At 38.5% G+C, this 21,194-nt stretch overlaps 1 protein-coding gene across 1 annotated transcript in view; it reads left to right on the forward strand.

The window, feature by feature from the left end:
• ERICH3 (glutamate rich 3) overlaps window positions 1–21,194 on the forward strand; it is a 117,706-nt gene that overhangs the window by 67,696 nt on the left and 28,816 nt on the right. The window contains exons 9-11 of the mRNA XM_043460959.1: window positions 3,213–3,399; window positions 12,258–12,559; window positions 18,721–18,957. Of these exons, the coding sequence (XP_043316894.1) occupies window positions 3,213–3,399; window positions 12,258–12,559; window positions 18,721–18,957 (726 nt within the window). The remainder of the gene's footprint in view (window positions 1–3,212; window positions 3,400–12,257; window positions 12,560–18,720; window positions 18,958–21,194) is intronic.

The raw sequence follows: 21,194 nt of genomic DNA on the forward strand, positions 1-21,194 counted from the left end.
CATTTTCCTTTGTGCCCACACTTTCACAATGAATCCTCACTCTCACAGGCAGCCCCAGGGCAGCACTGATATGATACGCTTTCAGGTTCCACAGGTCTGCCTTCTCTGGACATCTTGTAAATGAAATCATACAATAGGTAGCATTTTGTATCTTGCTTCTTTCATTTAGCATATGGTTTTTTTTTTAACTTACTGTGTATAATTTTTTTTAATTTAATTAATTTATTTTTTTTGTTGTTGTTTAGTTACTAAGTTGTGTCTGACTCTTTGCAACCCCAAGGACTGTAGCCCACCAGGCTCCTCTTCCCATGGGATTTCCCAGCAAGAATACTGGAGTGGGTTGCCATTTCCTTCTCCAGGAGATCTTCCCAACCCAGGGATCAAACCTGTGTCTCCTTGATTGGCTGGTGGATTCTTTACCATTGAGCCACCTGGGAAACTGGAGGGTATTTGCTTTACAATATTGTGTTGGTTTCTGCCATACATCAACATGAATCAGCCATAGGTATAGTATTTTTGAGAGTCATCCATTATAGCATTCATCAATAGTTGCTCTCTTCTCATAGCACTGAAGATATTCTGTTTCGTGGATCTACCACATTTTATTCATTTACCAAATTGGTAGACATTTGTATTGTTTCCCTGGTGGGATTCTCTGGTGGCTCAGACGGTAAAGCGTCTGCCTGCAATGCAGGAGACCTGGGTTTGATCCCTGGGTCGGGAAGATCCCCTGGAGAAGGAAATGGCAACACACTCCAGTATTCTTGCCTGGAAAATACCATGGACAGGCTACAGTCCATGGGGTCAGAAAGAGTTGGACATGACTGAGCTACTTCACTTCACTTGCACTTTTCCCAGTTTGGGACTATTATAAATCATGCTGTAATGAGTATACAAAGACAAGATTTCTGTGTCGACATCATTTGCCATTTCTCTTGAGCCATGTCCTAGGAATGGGTTTGATGGCTTTCACTTCCTGAGAATGGGTCACACCCTTTCCAGTTTCTTTTTATCTTTGAGGGTTTTTTGGTTGTTGTTGTTGAAAACTCGACATTTTAGATCATGTATTACAGCAGCTGTGGATTCTGAAATACACTTTCCCTCTGGAAAGTTATTCTTGGTTTTTTTGTTATTTAATAGCTTATCTAGAACAAATCTGAAGTTCATGCCCTCTTTCCTTGGTATATAGCCATTAATGTCTCTGCTCTGATTATTTTTAATTTTGTTTATATTTTTTAGGCTAATCTCTTAGGCTTGTCTCTGTATCTTCATTGTTTAGTGATCATCCAGTGATTTGTCAGAGGTTGTAGTCAAACACTTTGAGCCAGTGTACCCTCTGTCTTCTGCCAATGAGTCTTTGTAGGTTTATTAGTTTCCCAGAGCTGACATAGAAAATGCCCCTAAATTTGGTGGCTTAAAATAACAGAAATTTATCATCTTGTGGTTCTGGAGGCCAGAAGTCTAAAATTAAGGTCTTAGCAGGGCCATACTCCCTCTAAAAGCTTAAGGGGAGAATCTTTCCTTGCCTCTTCCAACATCTGGTGATCCTTAGCAAAATCCTTTGTGTTTTATGGCACATAGCTCCATCACTTCAACCTATGCTTCTATCCTCACATGTCATTCTTCTCTGTGTATCTGTATGTGTGTGTGTGTGTGTGTCCTCTCCTCTTCTTATAAGGCCATCAGTCATTGGATTTAGGACAAAACAAATTCTGGATAATCTCATCTTGAGCCTTCCCTGATTGTATCTACAAAGACTCTATCTCAGAATAAGGTCACATTCTGAAGTTCTGAGTATTCATGAATTTTTGGAGGGCAATATTCAACCCACTATAGTGGGTTCAGGAGTACATTCAAAGTTCAGACAGTTTTCAGGTCTGTTTTAACTTTTGTTTTCCACAAGGCTCTCATGTTTCCTTTGTATACAGGTGCAAGCTCCCAGTAGGACAGGGATGTGTGAATAGGTTGGGCCTACTTCAACCCATGTCGCTTCCAGTTAGCTGGGGATGTGTGGAAAGCTTATTGAATGTGTATGTGACTGCATTATTGCCTGTATCTCCCTGTTAAATTTCTGGCTAGTCTGCTGACCTGTTGCTTGCTCTAATTAGAACTACAGTCTCATGGTTAGAAGAACCTCTGACCTTCCCTGTTAATTTGCTTCTGGGATTGTAGATTATTACTCATAATGCCACTGACCAAAGTTTTTTAGGTTTTTTTTTTCCTCCAAATCAAGTCATCCTCCACTGACAGTGAAACTGCAGTTTACTTATGGCATGTTCTTCACTGCTAGAGGGCTTCCAGGTAGTTCTAATGGTAAACAATCTACCTGCCAATGAAGGAGACACAAGAGTTGTGGGTTTGATCCCTGGGTTGGGAAAATCCCCTGGAGGAGGAAATGGCATCCCACTCCGGTATTCTAGCATGGATAATTGGGTTTTGGAATGTCTAGGGTGAGACTTCTTCAAAGAGCATTATAGAGACATGGAATGATTAAAACCTGTTAATTACAAGCAGTGGTTCTTAATTTATTGGTGAGACTTTTGGGTGGGTAGGGGATCAAGAAGGGATCTCAAATCTAGGCAGAACTGAGAATGGACTGAAGATAGAATGATTCTGCCTCATCCATATATGTATCAGGATGTTTTGAGTCACAGCTAAAAAATAAATTTATTTAAAAACACTACTGAATTAAAAGATAGTCATATAGAAGGATTACTGAGCTCGTAGTCACCTTTTCTTATGTGCTTTATTGGTAGATAGCATAGCAACATAGAAGTGTGGAGTCCAGAGAAATGTTTGGATTCAAACCCTGACTCTCACTTACTGTATGATCTTGGCTAAATTACTGAATCCATCTAAACTTAAATTTCTGCACTATAGAAACTAATGATGGTAATATCTACACTTCATATGGTTGTCTAGAAATAATACATCCAAAGTAATCAAGCGTAATGTCTGGCCATATTAAGTGTTCATATAATTTTAGGTTTTATTATTTTATTATAAATCAAAGAGTTTTATATTACCTTGGAGTATTTGTTATACTATATATATGCAATAGAATGTGTTTTTGTGATTAAAAATTGTCCTCAAGTAAAGCAAAAGGAGATCTAGAAAATAATATTGTACTTATCTGCCAGAAAAATGTGATTTAGAACACGTTAGTTCAAAGTCAGTTGCTTTCACTAATGTATTTCCTTTTTAAATTCCAGAGACCTTTCAGTTTATTTCCAAGAGGCACCAAGGTTTCCCCTTCAGCCTCACCTTTTTCCTGAATGGAATACAGGTGAACAGGTTAAGCTCCTGCTGTGAATATAAGCATCGAAAAGGTTCCAGACTTGGAGGCAAACGAGGCTACTTTGGGTTTGTGTGTGTCGAGAGATCATCTCCTTGTTACAAGTATGGAAACAAATGTTCTTTGGTAGAGGGCAATTTTGCTGCATGCTCCTTTGTATGCTTTTACTGATGTATTTCTCAGCACAATTTGTTAAGAATCATATTAATATAGATAAGCCTAAAATATCTAAGGTTAAGGTTGTTTATCACAATCCTGTGTGTTGTATTTAAAATTATAAGATGAAAAGTAGATTTTCAGTTGTATTATATAGTGGGGATAAAAGCTGATGGTGTTTCAAATTCCACTTCTTTTCTACCTCTTCCTTTCCTTGTGATGCTTAAGCTCTGTTTCTAAAGGGAAAAGGTAGGATTTTTCCCACCTTATTCCTCATAGTAATTGATTTTGGGCTGAGCTCCAGAGCACGTGTCAAGCATCCAGCTTATACAATTGGGTATTACAGGTTATGTATATTAGAGGTATGCCTTCATTATCATGTAGCCCAATGATCACTTTCAGGCTGCTAGTTTCAATCTCAGGCATAAAAAAATACATGTAAACAGGTCAGTTCTGACTACTGTTTATCAGTTTTCATATTGGACATTCTATTTGAGATCAGTAGATTTTCTTGCAGGCTTTGTTTAAGTTTCTCCTGAAAGTACTCATGGAGAATTAATTGATTCTGTGCCAAGATAGAACATCTTTCTGTGCCAAAGATTCTGACCCATGGAGCACCTTCTTATTGGGGAAGTACAAGTAATATACCAATAAATCAATGCCAATATACCAATAGTACACCAACCAATTAATCAATGTTGTTCAGTCATCCAGTCATGTCTGACTCTCTGTGACACCATGGACTACAGCATGCCAGGCCTCTCTGTCCCTCACCATCTCCTGGAGTTTGCCCAAGTTCATGTCCATTGCATTGGTGATGCCATCCAGTCATCTCATCCTCTGATGCCCACTTCTCCATCTGCCCTCAATCTTTCCCTGAATCAGGGACTTTTCCAATGAGTCAGCTGTTTGCATCAGTTGACCAAAATAGTGGAACTTCAGCTTCAGCATCAGTCCTTCCAAGGACTGATTTCAAGAATATTCAAGGTTGATTTCCTTTAAGATCGACTGGTTTGATCTCCATGCTATCCAAGGAGCTCTCAGGAGTCTTCTCCAGCACCACAGTTCTTCGAAGGCAGCAATTCTTTGGTGCTCTGTCTTCTTTTAATATATATGAGATGGTAATAAACACAAGATAAGGTAAGGGAGAAAAAAGGAATCACAAGGGGTAAAAGGGTCAGAAGACAGTATTCTATTATGTAGGATGGATAGTAAAGGCCTCTCTGATGTCTTTCAAGCAGAAGCCAGAAAAAATGTTCCCTTTTTCAAATAGGTTTTCAGGTAGAGGAAAAACATAGACAAAGGGTGTGAGACAGGATGATGCTTGGCGTATGTAAGCTTGTGTGGTCAGAGCACTAATCAGGAATGGGACAGTGATAGAAGATGAGGTCAGAGAGACAGTGGGTCAAGTCATGCAGAGTCCTATGGTCACTGCAAAGACTTTAACTTTTATTCTGAGGGGGATGGGAAAGCCTCTAAGGTAGGTTTTGAACAATGGCTTGTCATCATCTGACAGTAGCTCTTATGGGATAATAAACTAGGGAGGGTGAGGAAACGGTGGAAACTACTTTAATCCAGAGGCAAGAGAATGGTGGAAAGAATTATAAGAAATTAGGTTCTAGATGAATTTTGAAGATAGGATTTATAGGATTTATTGATGGATTGGATGCAGGGCATGAGATAAAGAGCAGAGTCAGAGTGATTGAAAAATTTTTAGCCTGAACAACTTGAAAGATGCCCAGTTAACACAGGACAGACTGTGGAAGATGTAGGTTTGGGAGTGGAAGGAAGGTATTTTGGTTTTAGATACACTGAATTGGAGACATCTATGAGATGTGCAAGTAGAAATGTTAAATAAGTAGTTGGATCAGTTAATCTGGTGTCTGGTGAGATGTCCAGGCTAGAGATATAAATTTGAGAATGGTTTACATATGGATGGCATTTAAAGTCATAAGATGGGATAAATCTGCATAAGAATAGAAGGCAGTAAGAGAAGATGTCTGAGTAATGAGCTCTTGTCACTTTCATTCAAAGAGAAGGAAGATAAGGAGGAACGAGGAAAAAAAAGCTTAGGGAAGGAAGGCCAATGATTAGACAGAGAACCTAGAGAAAGCAGTGTCCTGGAAATGAACAAAATGTTTAAAGAATTAGGCATGATCATCTGGGTCCAAGGTGTGGCTAGGTGAAGCAAAGTGAAGACTCTGGATTGAGCATGATTTGGTAATGTGTTGGTTATTGGTGATCTTGACACAAGTTGCTATAAGGTAGTGGTAGGAATGCACGTTTGATTGGAGTGGGTTTAATACACAACTGGAGAAGAGCTGAGGCCAGAGATTATAGATGGCTCTTATTAAAGAGTTTTGCTCTGAAGGATGGAAATTGGGTGGCCGCCAGGAGGGAGGATGGAGGGGCCCAAGGGGGGCTTATTATTTTTTTAAGATTGGAGATATTATAATATGGTTAAAAGCTGATAGATAGCATTAATACCTGAGGAAAGGAAAGCATTGATCAGGCATGATATAGAAGCAGATATTTAGTGCTTGAGTAGATGAGAAGAGATGGGATCTGGGGCTCAAATGGAGGTATTAGCCTTAGATGAAGTAACAGGAAAAAAGATGGCTGTAGGGCAGAGAGAGATGTAAATTGGTGGATGTTTTTGGACCACTTGGAAGTTCTCTGCTGATTGTTTCTATTTTCTGATCAGACAAGAATTTATCAGCTGAGGTTAAGGCTAAGGGAAGAAAAATCTGGAAATTATAGGTGAGAGAAGAGGTACAAGTGGCACAGTGAATGGTCCAGGGCAAGTAGTAGGAATGCTGGGGTGGACTTAGGGCATACTTGCAGTTGCTTTTCTGTTCCAAGTCAAATATGCCTTCTCCATATTTGCGAGCAAGTCATTTAACACATTTCTGTTTAACTGGCAGGAAAGCTCATGTGTTTGTGTACAATCACGCATGTGTGAACACGTAGCACTCACCGGGAATTGCTATATAAATCCAAGCTATAAAATGTTTGGTCCTAAACACTTTCTATGGAGGTTTAGTAATCAGTACCAAAATCTGATAGATGGCATCTACTCTCCTATTCAATTCTTAGGAGCATCTGTACAATTCTTTATATGATTTCACTTGGTTTCCTCTAGCTTCTTTCTTTGAAATGTTCAAGCTGAGAAAGATTGAAGGCAAAAGGAGAAGGGCAAGGTGGAGGATAAAGTGGTTAGAAAGCATCGTCGACTCAGTGGACTTGAATCTGAGCAAACTCCGGGAGATAGTGAAGAATAGAGGAGCCTGGATGCTGCAGTCCATCAGGTCTCAAAGAGTCAGAAACAACTTAGTGACTGAATAACATCAACAAATAAAATGGTTTTGGTATTTAAGAGTAAAGTCTTTTCAGTCAGTCAGTTCAGTCACTCAGTCATGTCCGACTCTGTGATCCCATGGACTGCAGCATGTTAGACTTCCCTGTCCATCACCAACTCCTGGAGCCTAGTCAGATTCACGTCCATCGTGTCAGTGATGCCATCCAACCATCTCATCCTCTGTCATCCCCTTCTCTTGCCTTCAATCTTTCCCAGCATCAGGGTCTTTTCAAATGAGTCAGTTCTTCACATCAGGTGGCCAAAGTATTGGAGTTTCAGCTTCAGCATCAGTCCTTAAAATGAATATTCATAACTGATTCCTTTAGGATGGACTGGTTTGATCTCCTTGCAGTCCAAGGGACTCTCAAGAGTCTTCTCCAACACCACAGTTCAAAAGGATCAATTCTTTGGTGCTCAGCTTTCTTTATATTCTAACTCTCACATCCATATATGACTATTGGAAAAACCATGGCTTTGACTAGATGTACCTTTGTTGGTGAAGAACTGTCTCTGCTTTTTAATATGATGTCTAGGTTGGTCATAGCTTTTCTTCCAAAGAGCAAGTGTCTTTTAATTTCATGGCTGCAGTCACCATCTGCAGTGATTTTGGAGCCCCAAAAAATAAAGTCTTTTATTGTTTCCATGTTTACGCATCTAATTGCCATGAAGTGATGGGACCAGATTCCATGATCTTAGTTTTCTGAATGCTGAATTTTAAGCCAACTTTTAAACTCTCCACTTTCACTTTCATCAAGAGGCTCTTTAATTCTTCTTCACTTTCTGCCATAAGGGTGTTGTCATCTGCATATCTGAGGTTATTGATATTTCTTCCTGCAATCTTGATTACAGCTTGTACTTCATCCAGCCCAGCATTTCTCATGATGTACTCTGCATATAAGTTAAATAAGCAGGGTGACAATATACAACCTTGATGTACTCCTTTCCTGATTTGGAAAAGTATGTTGTTCTATGTCCAGTTCCAACTGTTGCTTCTTGACCTGCATACAGCTTTCTCAGGAGGCAGGTCAGATGGTCTGGTATTCCCATCTCTTTAAGAATTTTCCACAGTTTGTTGTGATCTACACAGTCAAAGGCTTTGGCGTAATCAATAAAGCAGAAATAGATGTTTTTCTGGAACAGTCTTGCTTTTTCAATGATCCAATGGATGTTGGCAATTTGATCTCTGGTTCCTCTGCCTTTTCTAAATCCAGCTTGAACATCTGGAACATTCACAGTTCATACACTGTTGAAGCCTGGCTTGGAGAATTTTGAGCATTACTTTACTAGTTTGTGAGATGAGTGCAATTGTGCAGTAGTTTGAACATTCATTGGCATTGCCTTTCTTTGGGATTGGAATGAAAACAAACCTTTTCCAGTCCTGTGTCCGCTGTTGAGTTTTCCATATTTGCTGGCATATTGAGTGCAGCACTTTCACAACATCATCTTTTAGGATTTGAAATAGCTCAAATGGAATTCCGTCACCTCCACTAACTTTGTTCATAGTGATGCTTCCTAAGGTCCACTTTACTTCAGACTCCAGGATGTCTGGCTCTAGGTGAGTGATCACACCATTGTGGTTATCTGAGTTGAAGATCTTTTTTGCATAGTTCTTGTATATTCTTGCCACCTCTTCTTAATATCTTCTGCTTCTGTTAGGTCCATAAGATTTCTTTATTGTGCCCATATTTATGTGAAATGTTCCCTTGATATCTCTAATTTTCTTGAAGAGATCTCTAGGCTTTCCCATTCTATTGTTTTCCTCTATTTCTTTGCATTGATCGCTGAGGAAGGCTTTCTTATCTCTCCTTGCTATTCTTTGGAACTCTGCATTCAAATGGGTATATCTTTCCTTTTCTCCTTTGCCTTTTGCATCTTTTCTTTTCTCAGCTATTTGTAAGGCCTTGTCAGAGAACCATTTTGTCTTTTTGCATTTCTTTTTCTTGGGGATGGTCTTGATCACTGCCTCCTGTACAATGTCACAAACCTCATCCATAGTTCTTCAGGCACTCTGTCTCTCAGATCTAATCCCTTGAGTCTGTTTGTCACTTCCACTGTATAATTGTAAGGGATTTGATTTAGGTCATACCTGAGTGGTCTAGTGGTTTTTCCTACTTTCTTCAATTTAAGTCTGAATTTGGCAATAAGGAGTTCATGATCTGAGCCACAGTTAGCTCCCAGTCTTATTTTTTTCTTACTGTATAGAGCTTCTCCATCTTTGGCTGCAAAGAAGATAATCATTCTGATTTAAGTATTGACCATCTTGTCATGTCCATGTGTAGAGTCTTCTCTTGTGTTGTTGGAAGAGGGTGTTTGCTATGACCAGTGCTTTCTTTTGGCAAAACTCTGTTAGCTTTTGACCTGCTTTGTTTTGTACTCCACGGCTGAATTTGCCTGTTACTCCAGGTAACTCTTGACCCTCAACTAAAATGCACAGTTCTCATAGGAAATTGGTTTTCAATGTTTTGTTAGCTTCATAATCATTTCTCCAAATGAAGTCTGTGAATGTCCCAAGTAGAACATTTGGTGTCATTTGATGGGTCCCTACTGCAGCTCAGGTGAAAGTCAATTCAATTCAGATTGATTTAAATGGGGCAGGGATGGACCAGTGAGGGCTACAGCCTTGCTTGTTTGGCTCTGCTCTATTGGAGATGACTTTGTTTATTCCAGGAACGCCAACACTGCAGAACTCCAGTGAAAGTTGAAAACTATCCCTCAGGAGATTAATATCACTTGTAATATTCTGTAACTTTTGCCACACCCATAGTCATACCTTTCTTTAGTTATTTTGAAAGATGTGCTTTCCTTCCCCCAGTTTGTTAAAAATGAAGTTCATTTTAATTCATTTAAAAAATACTGGTTCCTTGAACTTTTATTATGAGAAGGAGGGCAACTAAAACAATAGGGAGTTCTATTTTTAGTAAGTGATTTGGAATTACCTGTTTTGAGGTCCTTAGAAAACAAGAAAAGTTCAGCAGTGTTCATTACCAAAATGAGGAGGTTCCACACTGGTACCCATCCCTCAATCATGGGACCTCTTTGAAGAGGCATGGTAGTTATTTTCCATTGCTAAAGTGAAACACAGGAAGAAAAATTGCCTAGCCAAGTAGAATGCATACTGCTTTGAGCTTCAGTAATCAGAATCAACACCTCAAATTATACTCAGAAGTCAAATAGGTAGTCAGTGACGAGGAGAGCACAGATGTTACCCACTTTGTTTGTCTAATTCCCTTAAGCAGATGGGCCATAAAACGTCTGCACAGGCAGTAGGGAGGCATCAAAGCCTCTACACAGTCACAACATAAACTAAAAGTAACAGCATATCAGAGGCTCCAAATCAATGGATTCGGTGGTGCCATTGATAAGGGAAGAACAGCTTGAACAGAAGGCAATGCTAGTAATCATAGTCTTTGAAGATTCATGACACCTTTATTCCAAGAAAAGCAATGTGCTAAGTATATCATCATTATAGTAGAGAAATAATTTATCATGCTAATATGGGTGAGGTAAGTGTGTTCTTATTATCCCATTTTTCATAGTCCCTGATAGTTACTTTGAGTGCCTATCCATTTAGCCTTATTTTATGGGGAGATAGTGAAAGGATAAGTGATATAACTAAGCCCTCACATTTGCTAGTGCTAGTCTAGGGATGGCTGAAATTTAGTGAGATCTTCATTTGAAGAGATTGCAATTAGTTTTGATTTACACTGAAGCGATTTTCAGATTTTTACATATGGTTTCGATTCTTCCTGGACTAACAAGTCTTGACGACATTCTAATCCCACTCTGATTGGCTCAGTTCACCAAGAGTTGTGAGGCATGGAGAGAAGGGCCTGGGTAAAGTTCTAGAGGAGGAGTAGGGAGACCAGTAACCACCCGGCACCTATTTCAGGTTTGTCTCTAGGCCTTGGTAAAAACTTCTCCACATTGTGTTAGTCTCTGGTGAGAGTGTGAGTACTTGCCCTGGTGGTAAGCCCAGCCGTGTGACATTTGTCTGTGTAAGCAGTCGTCTGAGAAGACTGTAGCTGTAATTTATTAATATGGGTGTACCTCAGTGTGAGGTGATGGAGTCTAATAGTCCTGAGATGAAATCCAGGTTCATCACTAACCTGCTGGGTGAACCTGGGCAAGTCATGGAACTAAAGCCTCAGTTTCCTCATTTGTAAGGTGATGATGTAAAGCCCCTAAAGCCTCAGTTTCCTCATTTGTAAAGTGATGATGATAAGTCTTAAGTAACTTGTCTGTAGAGGAATGTATCCTATGAGATCATGTATACAAAGTCCCTCGCAAAGAGATTGGCACAGAAGGAGCGCTTGATACTTTTATTGTTATCACAGTCATCATATTTATTAATGTGTATTATCATAATTACAATTCCTATTTTGATATTATCTTGAGAAACAGGGGGAAAAACTATAGAAGAATTTATTGATCTTAACTTTTTTTATAACTGATTTTTAAAAATATTTTTTAATGTCTTAATACATTCATATCATCTGCTGGCTCACCAGATTTGAATTTGAATGACCATATAACCTCTAGAGATTACTGCCATTTTCAAAGCACAAAAACTTATTGGCAACAGAAATCAACAGAAGATTGTGGCACAGGTTTCAAAGTTGTTACGTGTTAGTTGCTCAGTTGTGTCTCTTTGCAACTCCATGGATTGTAGCCTAACAGGTTCCTCTGTCCACGGAATTCTCTAGGCAAGAATACTGGAGTGGGTTACCATTCCCTTCTCCAGAGGATCTTCCTGACCCAGGGATCGGAACCCAGGTCTCCTGCTTTGCGGGCAGATTCTTTATTTTCTGAGCCACTAGGGAAACCCATGGGCTTTAAAAGACCATTCTGAAAGTAATGATGATAGTTCTATTACAATAAGCATTCAGGCTCCTGAAATATTTGTTTAAAGGGTGCAAAAATTTTTTTGTTTCTTAAAAAAAATAAATCATTTATTTAGATTCAACCTTATAGGTAAGTCTTTTTTTTTTATTGTGATGTTGGAATAATAAATTATCAAAGACTGAATAACATCTTCTGATAACTTTTATCTTAGCTTCCTTTTACTGATAAACCTGAATGTCCATTTATCACATAATTCTAATTTAAAGACTTAAATATCTATCTGTCTCTCTCTCTACTTGACTCTGTTCTAGAGCCAAAAATATACTTTAAGGCACAAAGCTTAGTTTGAGACTATAATTCATAGTTACTAAGTTGCTTCCTTTTCTTGTTTATTATTGTAGGTAAAACTAAGATTTTTTGTGTGTTTACTTACAAGATTGTTATGTTAATAAGAAAAAAGTAGTTAATTTGTAATTAACTACGTGCACTATGATAAATATGTTTCTTATAACATTTCTTCCTGGGGTAAGAGAAGTAGTTTAAAGATCTTTGTGGTTCTGCTGTGTATAAAGATTAATCACGCTTTATGTTAATGTTTTTTCCTAGGTGCATTATTGCAATGGGCCTTGACAAGAAAACAACTTCTCCAAAACCCAGGAAAGAAAAGAACACTGAGAAAAAAGAGGGACAGAAGAAGGGTGAGGGGAAACTGAGGAAGGATAGAGAGTACCTGATACCAAGAAGGAGAGATATGGAAGGGAGCAAATCCTCAGCTTCAGTTGTTTTTTCAGCTCAAGAACTACATGCAGGGCTCAGTGAAGTGAGAACTGCTGTCGAAGAAATGGAATGTAAAGAAAAACCAGGGCAAGATGTCTGGGAAGATGACCAAGGAAACATATTTAAATATGGTAATGCATGACACTGTTTTCTTTTGTTGTTGCTGTTGTTTTGTTGAAGTCTTTAGAATATAATTATGAACATTTGCAAAACTAGCCATTAAATCTTGTTACTCAGTTTTGATCCTCAGGCAACTCTGTGGCAAGGAGGACTCTCCCTGATCACCTTCCTCCACTGTTTTGCGAGGAGTTTGATGTGAGTTGGGCTTCCCTTGTTGAGTTGGGCTCAGCTGGTAAAGAATCCGCCTGTAATGTGGGAGACCTGGGTTCGATCCTTGGGTTGGGAAGATCCCCTGGAGAAGGGAAAGGCTACCCACTCCAGTATTCTGGCCTGAAGAATTCCATGGACTGTACAGTCCATGGGGTCACAAAGAGTCGGACACGACTGAGTGACTTTCACTTTCTCTCTGCGTGAGTTGTCTTAGAGGAGGGCTGCCTAATTCCAGGAGGTTGGAGGTGCTTGTAGGGGAGGCAGGGAAGAGTGTATCTGTGTGGGCAGAGGCTCCGTTCACTTCACCAGAATTTCACCTATTTTTTTCAGTAGCTGATGTATTTGAACTGTGTATTGAACTGATGTATTTGAACTGTGGTGTTGGAGAAGACTCTTGAGAGTCCCTTAGATGGCAAGGAGATCCAACCAGTCCATCCTAAAGGAAATTAGTCCTGAATATTCATTGGAAGGACTGATGCTGAAGCTGAAACTCCAATACTTTGGCCACCTGATGCGAAGAACTGACTCATTTGAAAAGACCCTGATGCTGGGAAAGATTGAAGGCAGGAGGAGAAGGGGATGACAGAGAATGAGATGGTTGGATGGCATCACCAACTCAATGGACATGAGTTTGAGTAAATTCTGGGAGTTGGTGATGGACAGGGAGGTCTGGTGTGCTACAGTCCATGGGGTCACAAAGAGTCGGACACAACTGAGTGACTGAACTGAACTGAACTGAACTGATGTATTTGCTCTGATGAAATTGATGCTTTGGCATCAGGAAGGCACAGCCTGTATGATTGTACAATGAAAGAATATTCCATAACTGAAAACATTTGAAAATATAGGCCTGGGGTCCTGGAGCCTGTCTGCATTTCTTGTATTTTTTTTTTCTTCCTTTGCCTTCCCTCTTCTCCCCTCCCCTTTCCTCCTCTCCTCCTTCCTCTTCATCATCTTCCTCCTCCTCCTCCTCCTCTTCTTCCTTCTCCTCCTTTCTTTCCCCTCTAAACATATACACACACGTGTGTGTGTGTGTGTGTGTGTATGTGTGTGTGTATCTCCTTACCTTATATATATATATATACACATCCTCATCTTTTGATGTTGCTATTGTTCAGTCACTAAGTCATGTCTAACTCTTTGCAACCCCATTAACTGCAGCATGCCAAGCTTTCCTGTCCTTCACTATCTCCCAGAATTTGCTCAAACCCGTGCCCATTGAGTCAGTGATGCCATCCAACCATCTCATTTTCTGTCACCCTTGTCTCCTCTTGTCCTCCATCTTTCCCAGCATCAGGGTCTTTTCCATCAGGTAGCCAAAGTATTGGCGCTTCAACTTCAGCATCAGTCCTTCCAATAAATATTCATGGTTGATTTACTTTAGGATTGACTGGTTTGATTTCCTTCCTGTCCAAGGGACTCTCAAGAGTCTTCTCTAGTGCCACAGTTCAAAAGCATCACTTCTAAGACATTTCAGCCTTCCTTGTGGTCTAACTCTCATATCTGTACATGACAGTGAGAAAAACCAAAGCTTTGACTATGTGGATCTTTGCTGCAAAGTGATGTCTCTGCTTTTTAATACACTGTCTAGGTTTGTCATAGCTTTCCTTTGATGTAGTAGATATTATTACTCTCTCCATTTTAAGAAAATAAGGCTCAGGCATACAGAGAGAAAGTAGCAGAGCTAGGATTCATTCTGTAGGAAAGGAAAAATGACCTTCCCTCTATCCATCTTAGGTTCATTAGCTGTGTCCATGTAAATAAAACCAACAGGAGATTAAAAAGGAAAAACAAACAGAAGTTTGTTAGCAGGTGCATCGTGCATATGGATGGGGGCACTCAAAGCTGGGTAACTCAAAGTGGTGCTTAGAACTTGGGCTTATATGGCATCTAATGAAAGAATAGTATATTTTTTTCAAGAAGTGACAAGGCAAAGGAAAATGACTTTGAGTTTCCAGGGACAGCGAATTGTGGGAAAGCAAATATTAAGTGGAAACTAACGTTATGTAAGGGCTAGTTTCAGTGAAGTTTATGTTGATTTCTCTGGTGCCATCTCTGGGCTGTTAAGGATCAGAGTTGCCTCCTATGATTAACTTCTGTCCTCCCTGGGAGAGAGGAAAGGGGAGACACCTTCAAAAATTTATGTCCTGGGACTTCCCTGGTGGTCCAGTGGTTAAGAAGCCACTTTCCAATGTAAGGTACATGGTTTGATCCCTGGTCCAGGGAGATCCCAAATGCTACCAGGGGCAGCTGAACCCATGCACCACAACTCCTGAAGCCGTGTACTCTAGAGCCCTTGCTCTACAATAAGAGATGCTACTGCGGTGAGAAGTCTGTGCACTCCAACTAGAGAGTAGCCCCTGCTCTCAGCGACCAGGGAAAGCCCTCACACAGCAAGGAAGACACAGCACAGTTAAAAAAATTAATTAATTAAGAGAAAAATTTATGCCTTACTTTTAGGGAAATAGGATGAGGGCTGAGAGCTCTCCTACTTACAACTTCTCAGTTGCCTTCAGCTCAAAACAATCCTTATGCCCCAGTGGCAGAGTGTGTGGTGGCATACTCTGCTACCTTTAATACCCAGTAAGTTGACTCCAGTGAATATTCAGGGTTGATTTCCTTTAGGATGGACTGGCTGGATCTCCTGGCAGTCCAAGTGATGCTAAAGAGTCTTCTCCAGCACCACAGTGCGAAAACATTAATTCTTTAGAGCTCAGCCTTCTTTATGGTCCAACTCTCACATCCGTACATGACTACTGGAAAAACAATAGCTTTGACTATATGGACCTTTGTTGGCAAGGTGATGTCTCTGCTTTTTTAATATGCTGTCTAGGTTTGTCATAGCTTTTCTTCCAAGGAACAAACATCTTTTAATTTCATAGTGCAGTCACTGCACTAATTTTGGAGCCCAAGAAAATGTCTGTCACTGTTTCCATTTTTTCCCCATCTATTTCAGGACATACAGATATGTTTATTTGGGCTATGTTCAATTTCTGTACTTTTTTTCTTAAACCAAAATGGTACTATGAGTATCATACTATGCCTGTAATACAGCTTTTCTCAAGATCTTTTTAATGGATTTTAAATGCCCATTTCCATTTAAAAGAAAGAAGAAAAAGCTGATAAAGTCTTCAGCTCTCTGTAAAACAGTCACTGATGGTCAGGGCAGCAAGAAGCCTGTGTGGAGGTCAGCCAGGCAGAGTTGCGGCTGGATTGATGTTGACCTTGCACTGACTTGCTTCCTCATTAGTGGGGATGGTAAACAACAACCTAATTACATTCTCTGGGAGAATAAAGATGAGATGGGGAGACAGAAGAAATTATGAAAAGAGATCCAGAAAGCATGCCACTAGTTCATTCATACTGAAAACATGAGTAGATAGATGAAGGAGTTGTTTTGAGCTCTGATGCTAATGCAGAGCTCCTGGTTAATAGGAGACTAGTATTTAACTGTGATGATAGAACAAAGCTGGGGCAGCCTTGGATTTTCCTCTTTGAGAGAAAGCACTGAAGCTCCTGCCAAACAGGATGCAGGGATTTTTCCTCTGCTTCAATAATATAACTGCAATTGTGTCCTAATTATCGACACTGTTCTTCTCTCATTTTAATCAGGTGCCACCATTAAAGTGTATTGCTGTCAATATAGCACATATTGTGTGTGATTTCTCCTGTTCTACTACCAACTCCCTCCACTCCCCAATCACAATTACTACTAATCTCTAATATTTATTTGGGCTTCCCTGAGGGCTCAGTGGTAAAGAACCCACCTGACAGTACAGGAGACCAGGGTTTGATCCCTGGGTGGGCAAGATCCCCTGGAGAAGGAGATGACAACTCACTCCAATATTTTTGCCTGGGATATCCCACGGACAGAGGAGCCTGGCAGGCTCCAGTCCATGGGGTCACAAAAGAATCAGACACAACTTAGCAACTAAAACAACAGAACAATACTTGTTAGGTACCTACTTTCCTTGGCACTATACTAAGCACATTTTAAACATTGTTGCTTTTAATATGCCCCAGGTACCACTCATACCATAAATGAAGAAACTGAAACTTAAAGATGTTCAGCAAATTGACTGAGGTCACAGAGCTGTGTTTAACTGGTCCTTGGATACATGACAATGTGACTCCAAAACCCTCACATTTCACCACTCTGTAATAGTTGATGAAACTGAAGCAATTTATTCATGTCCTATCTGTCCCTGCTTATCCTATGACCAACAGCAAATACCTGTTTCTGATGTGTTTCTCTGTGTGTGTGTGTTCTGTGGCTAACTTCAGCTACTCCCTAGGAAGTCTTCCACAATCTCCGAATGACTTTCCTCTCTTGAATTTGACCCTATTCCACTTATTTGGCATTATTTCATGTTATTAATCAAGAGTCCTATATAAAAATCTACAGCAATCAAGCCCAATAGTGTTAAAACTAGACTTAATGAGGGTCAAGTATAAAAACTATTCCAATATGAGTACAGTATTTCTTGTGTATCTATGTCTTATTTCCTCTACAAAAATTGTAGATCCGTTGATAGGCAGGGGCTGTGTTACTGTAATGTCTTTTGCAATTTTATCCTCTTCCACATGGGAAGTTCTCAATAAAGAGAACCTTACTGGACCAAGTGAGGAGTTATCCTCTTACTTGGCCTGAAATCAAAATATTTGTTTTTACTAGTAGTTTCTGTTTGTATTATGCAATATAAACTAAATTTTTCATCTCCTTTCTTATTTTATAATTTTGTCCTACTGATAATTTGCATTTCTCTTTATACATATTAACTCTCTTTCATGAAAATATTCTCACGAGTTCTCTTTGTTTGCTTTTTTGTTACAGTTTTTGATTTCCCTTTTCTTCTAACATGACCCTCCTACTTTCTCTGCATTAAAAGAGCTTTCTACATATGCACAGGGCATGCATTTCTGAATTAAGTTTCTCTCATTGTGGCAGAGTGGACCACTCTCAAGTAATTACCCAAGAGGCCCCCACCACTGGAGAAGAAAACAGACTATCTAATAGCTAAAACACAGAAAAAGGGAAACCTTTATTTTCCCTGTAATCTTTATTTTAAAGATAATTGTTTATTTGCTTAATTGGTTCTGCATGAAATCCTTTTGCTCTCTATCTTTGGCATGTTGTCACTTCAAGATTTTTAGTTTTTGGTGGAAGAAAAAGGGGAATAATTAAATATGAAAGGTGAAAAATTATAACCACAAGGGACAGATGGCTTTTATCTGATGTGACAGATTCCTTTTCCTGCTGCAGATGTGTTACACTTCTATAGGGAATGAAGCAAATTCATGATTGTGACAGGAATATCCTATTTTATAAGAATTGTTATCCTTGGAATGTAATTATTTTATTGACTGTAGGAATGAATAATGCATATGATTTCAGTTCTAGCCCAGGTATAGAATCTTTCATAATGCCTTTTTGATGTCCATTTGGTGCTCTCAAAGAATTTACTATTCACAGTGTTACTTCTCAGGGCGTTTGGGCTTGATTAATTGAATTTTTCTACTTCACTATTCATTAACTTGATATCCAAATATTTTGAACATGCTTCCTCTAAAATATGACCTCACTGGATCTCCAAATTAACTTTCATTATTATAATCCTGTTCTCTTCATTTTTAATTTATTTCTAATGTATTGTTTTCTATCAAGTTCTTCTCTTGTCCATTTTGGTTATTGTAGATGATGATGTCCATTTGTAAATGAGCTTTTATTAGGTTTCAGGCTGGTCATTTGGAGCTTCATTTCTTTAGTGTTCTTGTATATGTAACTGATTGCTATCTTTGATCATTTGCTATTAGTTTTCCATGTTCACTAATTGTGTGAAAAAGAAGTGAAGAAAGGCCCAGAGAGCAGAGGATAATAGAGTCAAAGTCCTCATTAAAGTGAAATGGGCTCAGTATTAGGGATTCTATTTTCATTCTCATAGTGGAGATTTTCTTTTCTCAGAATATGAAGAAGATTTTGAAGCAGATGAGGAGAAACAAGATGGGAAAGCTAATGAAGAAGGACAGGCTGATGATCAAATGAATGAAACGTCAAAGTCACCCTCAGATGATGAAAAAGATCATTTAGACCCTGAAAGGGAAAGTGAAACTTCTTTGTGGAAGGCACCAGATGCTGATGACAATGTGAAAGATGAGGGTGATGGATGCTCAGAGAGTGAACTGGAAGATGACAAACAAGGCAAGTTGTTTAGCTTACCATGTGACATAGGCTGTTTAGCAGGTGTACTCGCTACTTTCCCTGATGTTTAATGAGACAATCCTCTTTTATGACTGTTTAGAACGTGGTACCCTTTCCAGAAGATGCTGGTCAACCCATGTCCATAGATACCCATTGTGGAATCCTTTCTCTTTAATTTGCTGGAATTTTTCAGCAGGGTGTCAGGTAAAATTTGTAGTGACACACTGTTTACTTAGAAAGTTACCTCATTAAAAAAATTTTTTCAATGTTCTGTTATGTACGCACGTGTATAGACCATTTCTTTTGACTTTGGAAAATGAAAAGTGGTTCCTATTCAATTAAAGGAAAGTTGAAAATTTCTCCCTTATTTATGCTCATTTTTTTTTTCTTTGAACATAAAATGCTGGTATATCAGTTTATGGAAAGATTGATAAAATTTCCCCTTTACAATATTCAAGCCTAAAATGACTCTGAATTTCATAGGAAAAATACATAATATTTCAGGTAGATAAAAAACCCTCATCATTTATGGCTTATCTTGGATTTTTAAGATCTTTTAAAACATGTTAAGTTACTAAGATAATATCCAAAGAAGGAACCCATTTCTGGCTTTGTCCCTTGAAAATGTTTGGCCAAGGCTATGTGGGTCTTAGTAAATAAATGATATATCTTCTCTGGTACATTCTGAGCATTTTATAAGTGATAATAATAGCCTCTTATATTTAAGTGTGTGTATGTCTATGCAGTTTGCTTTAGACTAGAGAAATTAGGGCACATTTTGATGAGGTTTTGAGTTGCTGTCCATTTTCTCCATTTTTCACCTCTCAAATTTTTTCCTGTATAAAAATATCAAAAGTTTGAATTCAAGGAATATATTTGAATTATACAAAATAAGAGTAAATTAAGTAATGAAGTAATCACAAGAGCAAATAGTTTGTCACCTTGTCCTCTTCAAGAAAGAATTTAAGAAAACCTATCCTAAAATTTCATGCAGACATACACAGGGCAATAAAGTAAAGAACAGAAGTTATTTAGAGTAAAAGAGAAGATAATTTTGCTGGGAGCTGCGTAGGGGATCATGACTACCCTTGAGTTAAAACTTTAATCCTAAACTTTCTGATAGTCAAAGCCAAGAGTGAAGCAATGTGAAAAAACACAATGTGGAAACACGTGAAAAACACAATGTGAAAAACTAGAATGACTTTAACTCTCAGTACATTTGAAAAGATTTGCTGCCATTTAAATTACAGTTGAAAGAGCTACTGTATATTAATAGTCAGGCATTGAAAATTTTTAGTAAAGTCTTAAATTAGGCCTTTTAAATTTCTTAATACTTAACATTTTATATTTCTAGGCATGCCTAATATGTGTTTCTTTTCTCATCTTCAGTGTAAATGTTGAATTTAATTTATATTCCTATATGATATAGAAAAAGTTAAAAGAATTCTATGGAAAAGTGATGTCATCTGAATCCTATTTTAAAGAAACTATACTTGAACCTGGAAAAAGATTGAAAATGTGTTTGTGTATAAATATACTCTAGTCAAAACAAAGAGGAACTCAATTTTTTATCTCTTCAATGATTGTGGGGAATTGTCATCTATTGATTTTATAAAGAGTCAGTACATTATTTCAATATATGGTCATCTGAGGATTATTTTTGTATTGTGTAATCAACTTCCTTCTTGGGATCAAATGAATTTCTTCCAAGATAGGATAATTTTTTTATGTTCAAGCAGACAAAGATATATGTAGTACTTGAATTCTACTTGGAGGGAAAGCTTTAATCATTTAGACCTATAATTACTGAATAGCTGACAATGATGGGTAAGCTTTAACGTTGAATACTGTTTGCATCTAAATAACTGGAATCCCAAGTTTAGGAAAGTATCCTATAGGTATTGCTTATAAGACTCTATTTTGTACCAAGCTTTGTATTAAATATTTTACATGAATTATCTGATTTACCTCAAACAACTCTTAAAAAAGCAGGTACTTTTGGCCTCCATTTTACAAGTAAAGAAACTTGGAAATAATAAGATTAAGTAACTCACACAGCTGGAAAGTGGTGGAGCCAAGATGCAGAATTCAGAGCCTGGATTTTGGAGAAAAACAATGTAGCATTTCTCCAAATCAGTCAACATCTACTTATCTAAAATTAATGCAAATCCCTCTAATAAAAGGATTTTGTTTCCTTAAGAATGTATATTTTAGAGGCATTTATCTTGAGCTCTTCA

This window comes from Cervus canadensis, chromosome 2 (assembly GCF_019320065.1).
Source record: "Cervus canadensis isolate Bull #8, Minnesota chromosome 2, ASM1932006v1, whole genome shotgun sequence".
In the NCBI taxonomy this organism is placed as follows: Eukaryota; Metazoa; Chordata; class Mammalia; order Artiodactyla; family Cervidae; genus Cervus; species Cervus canadensis.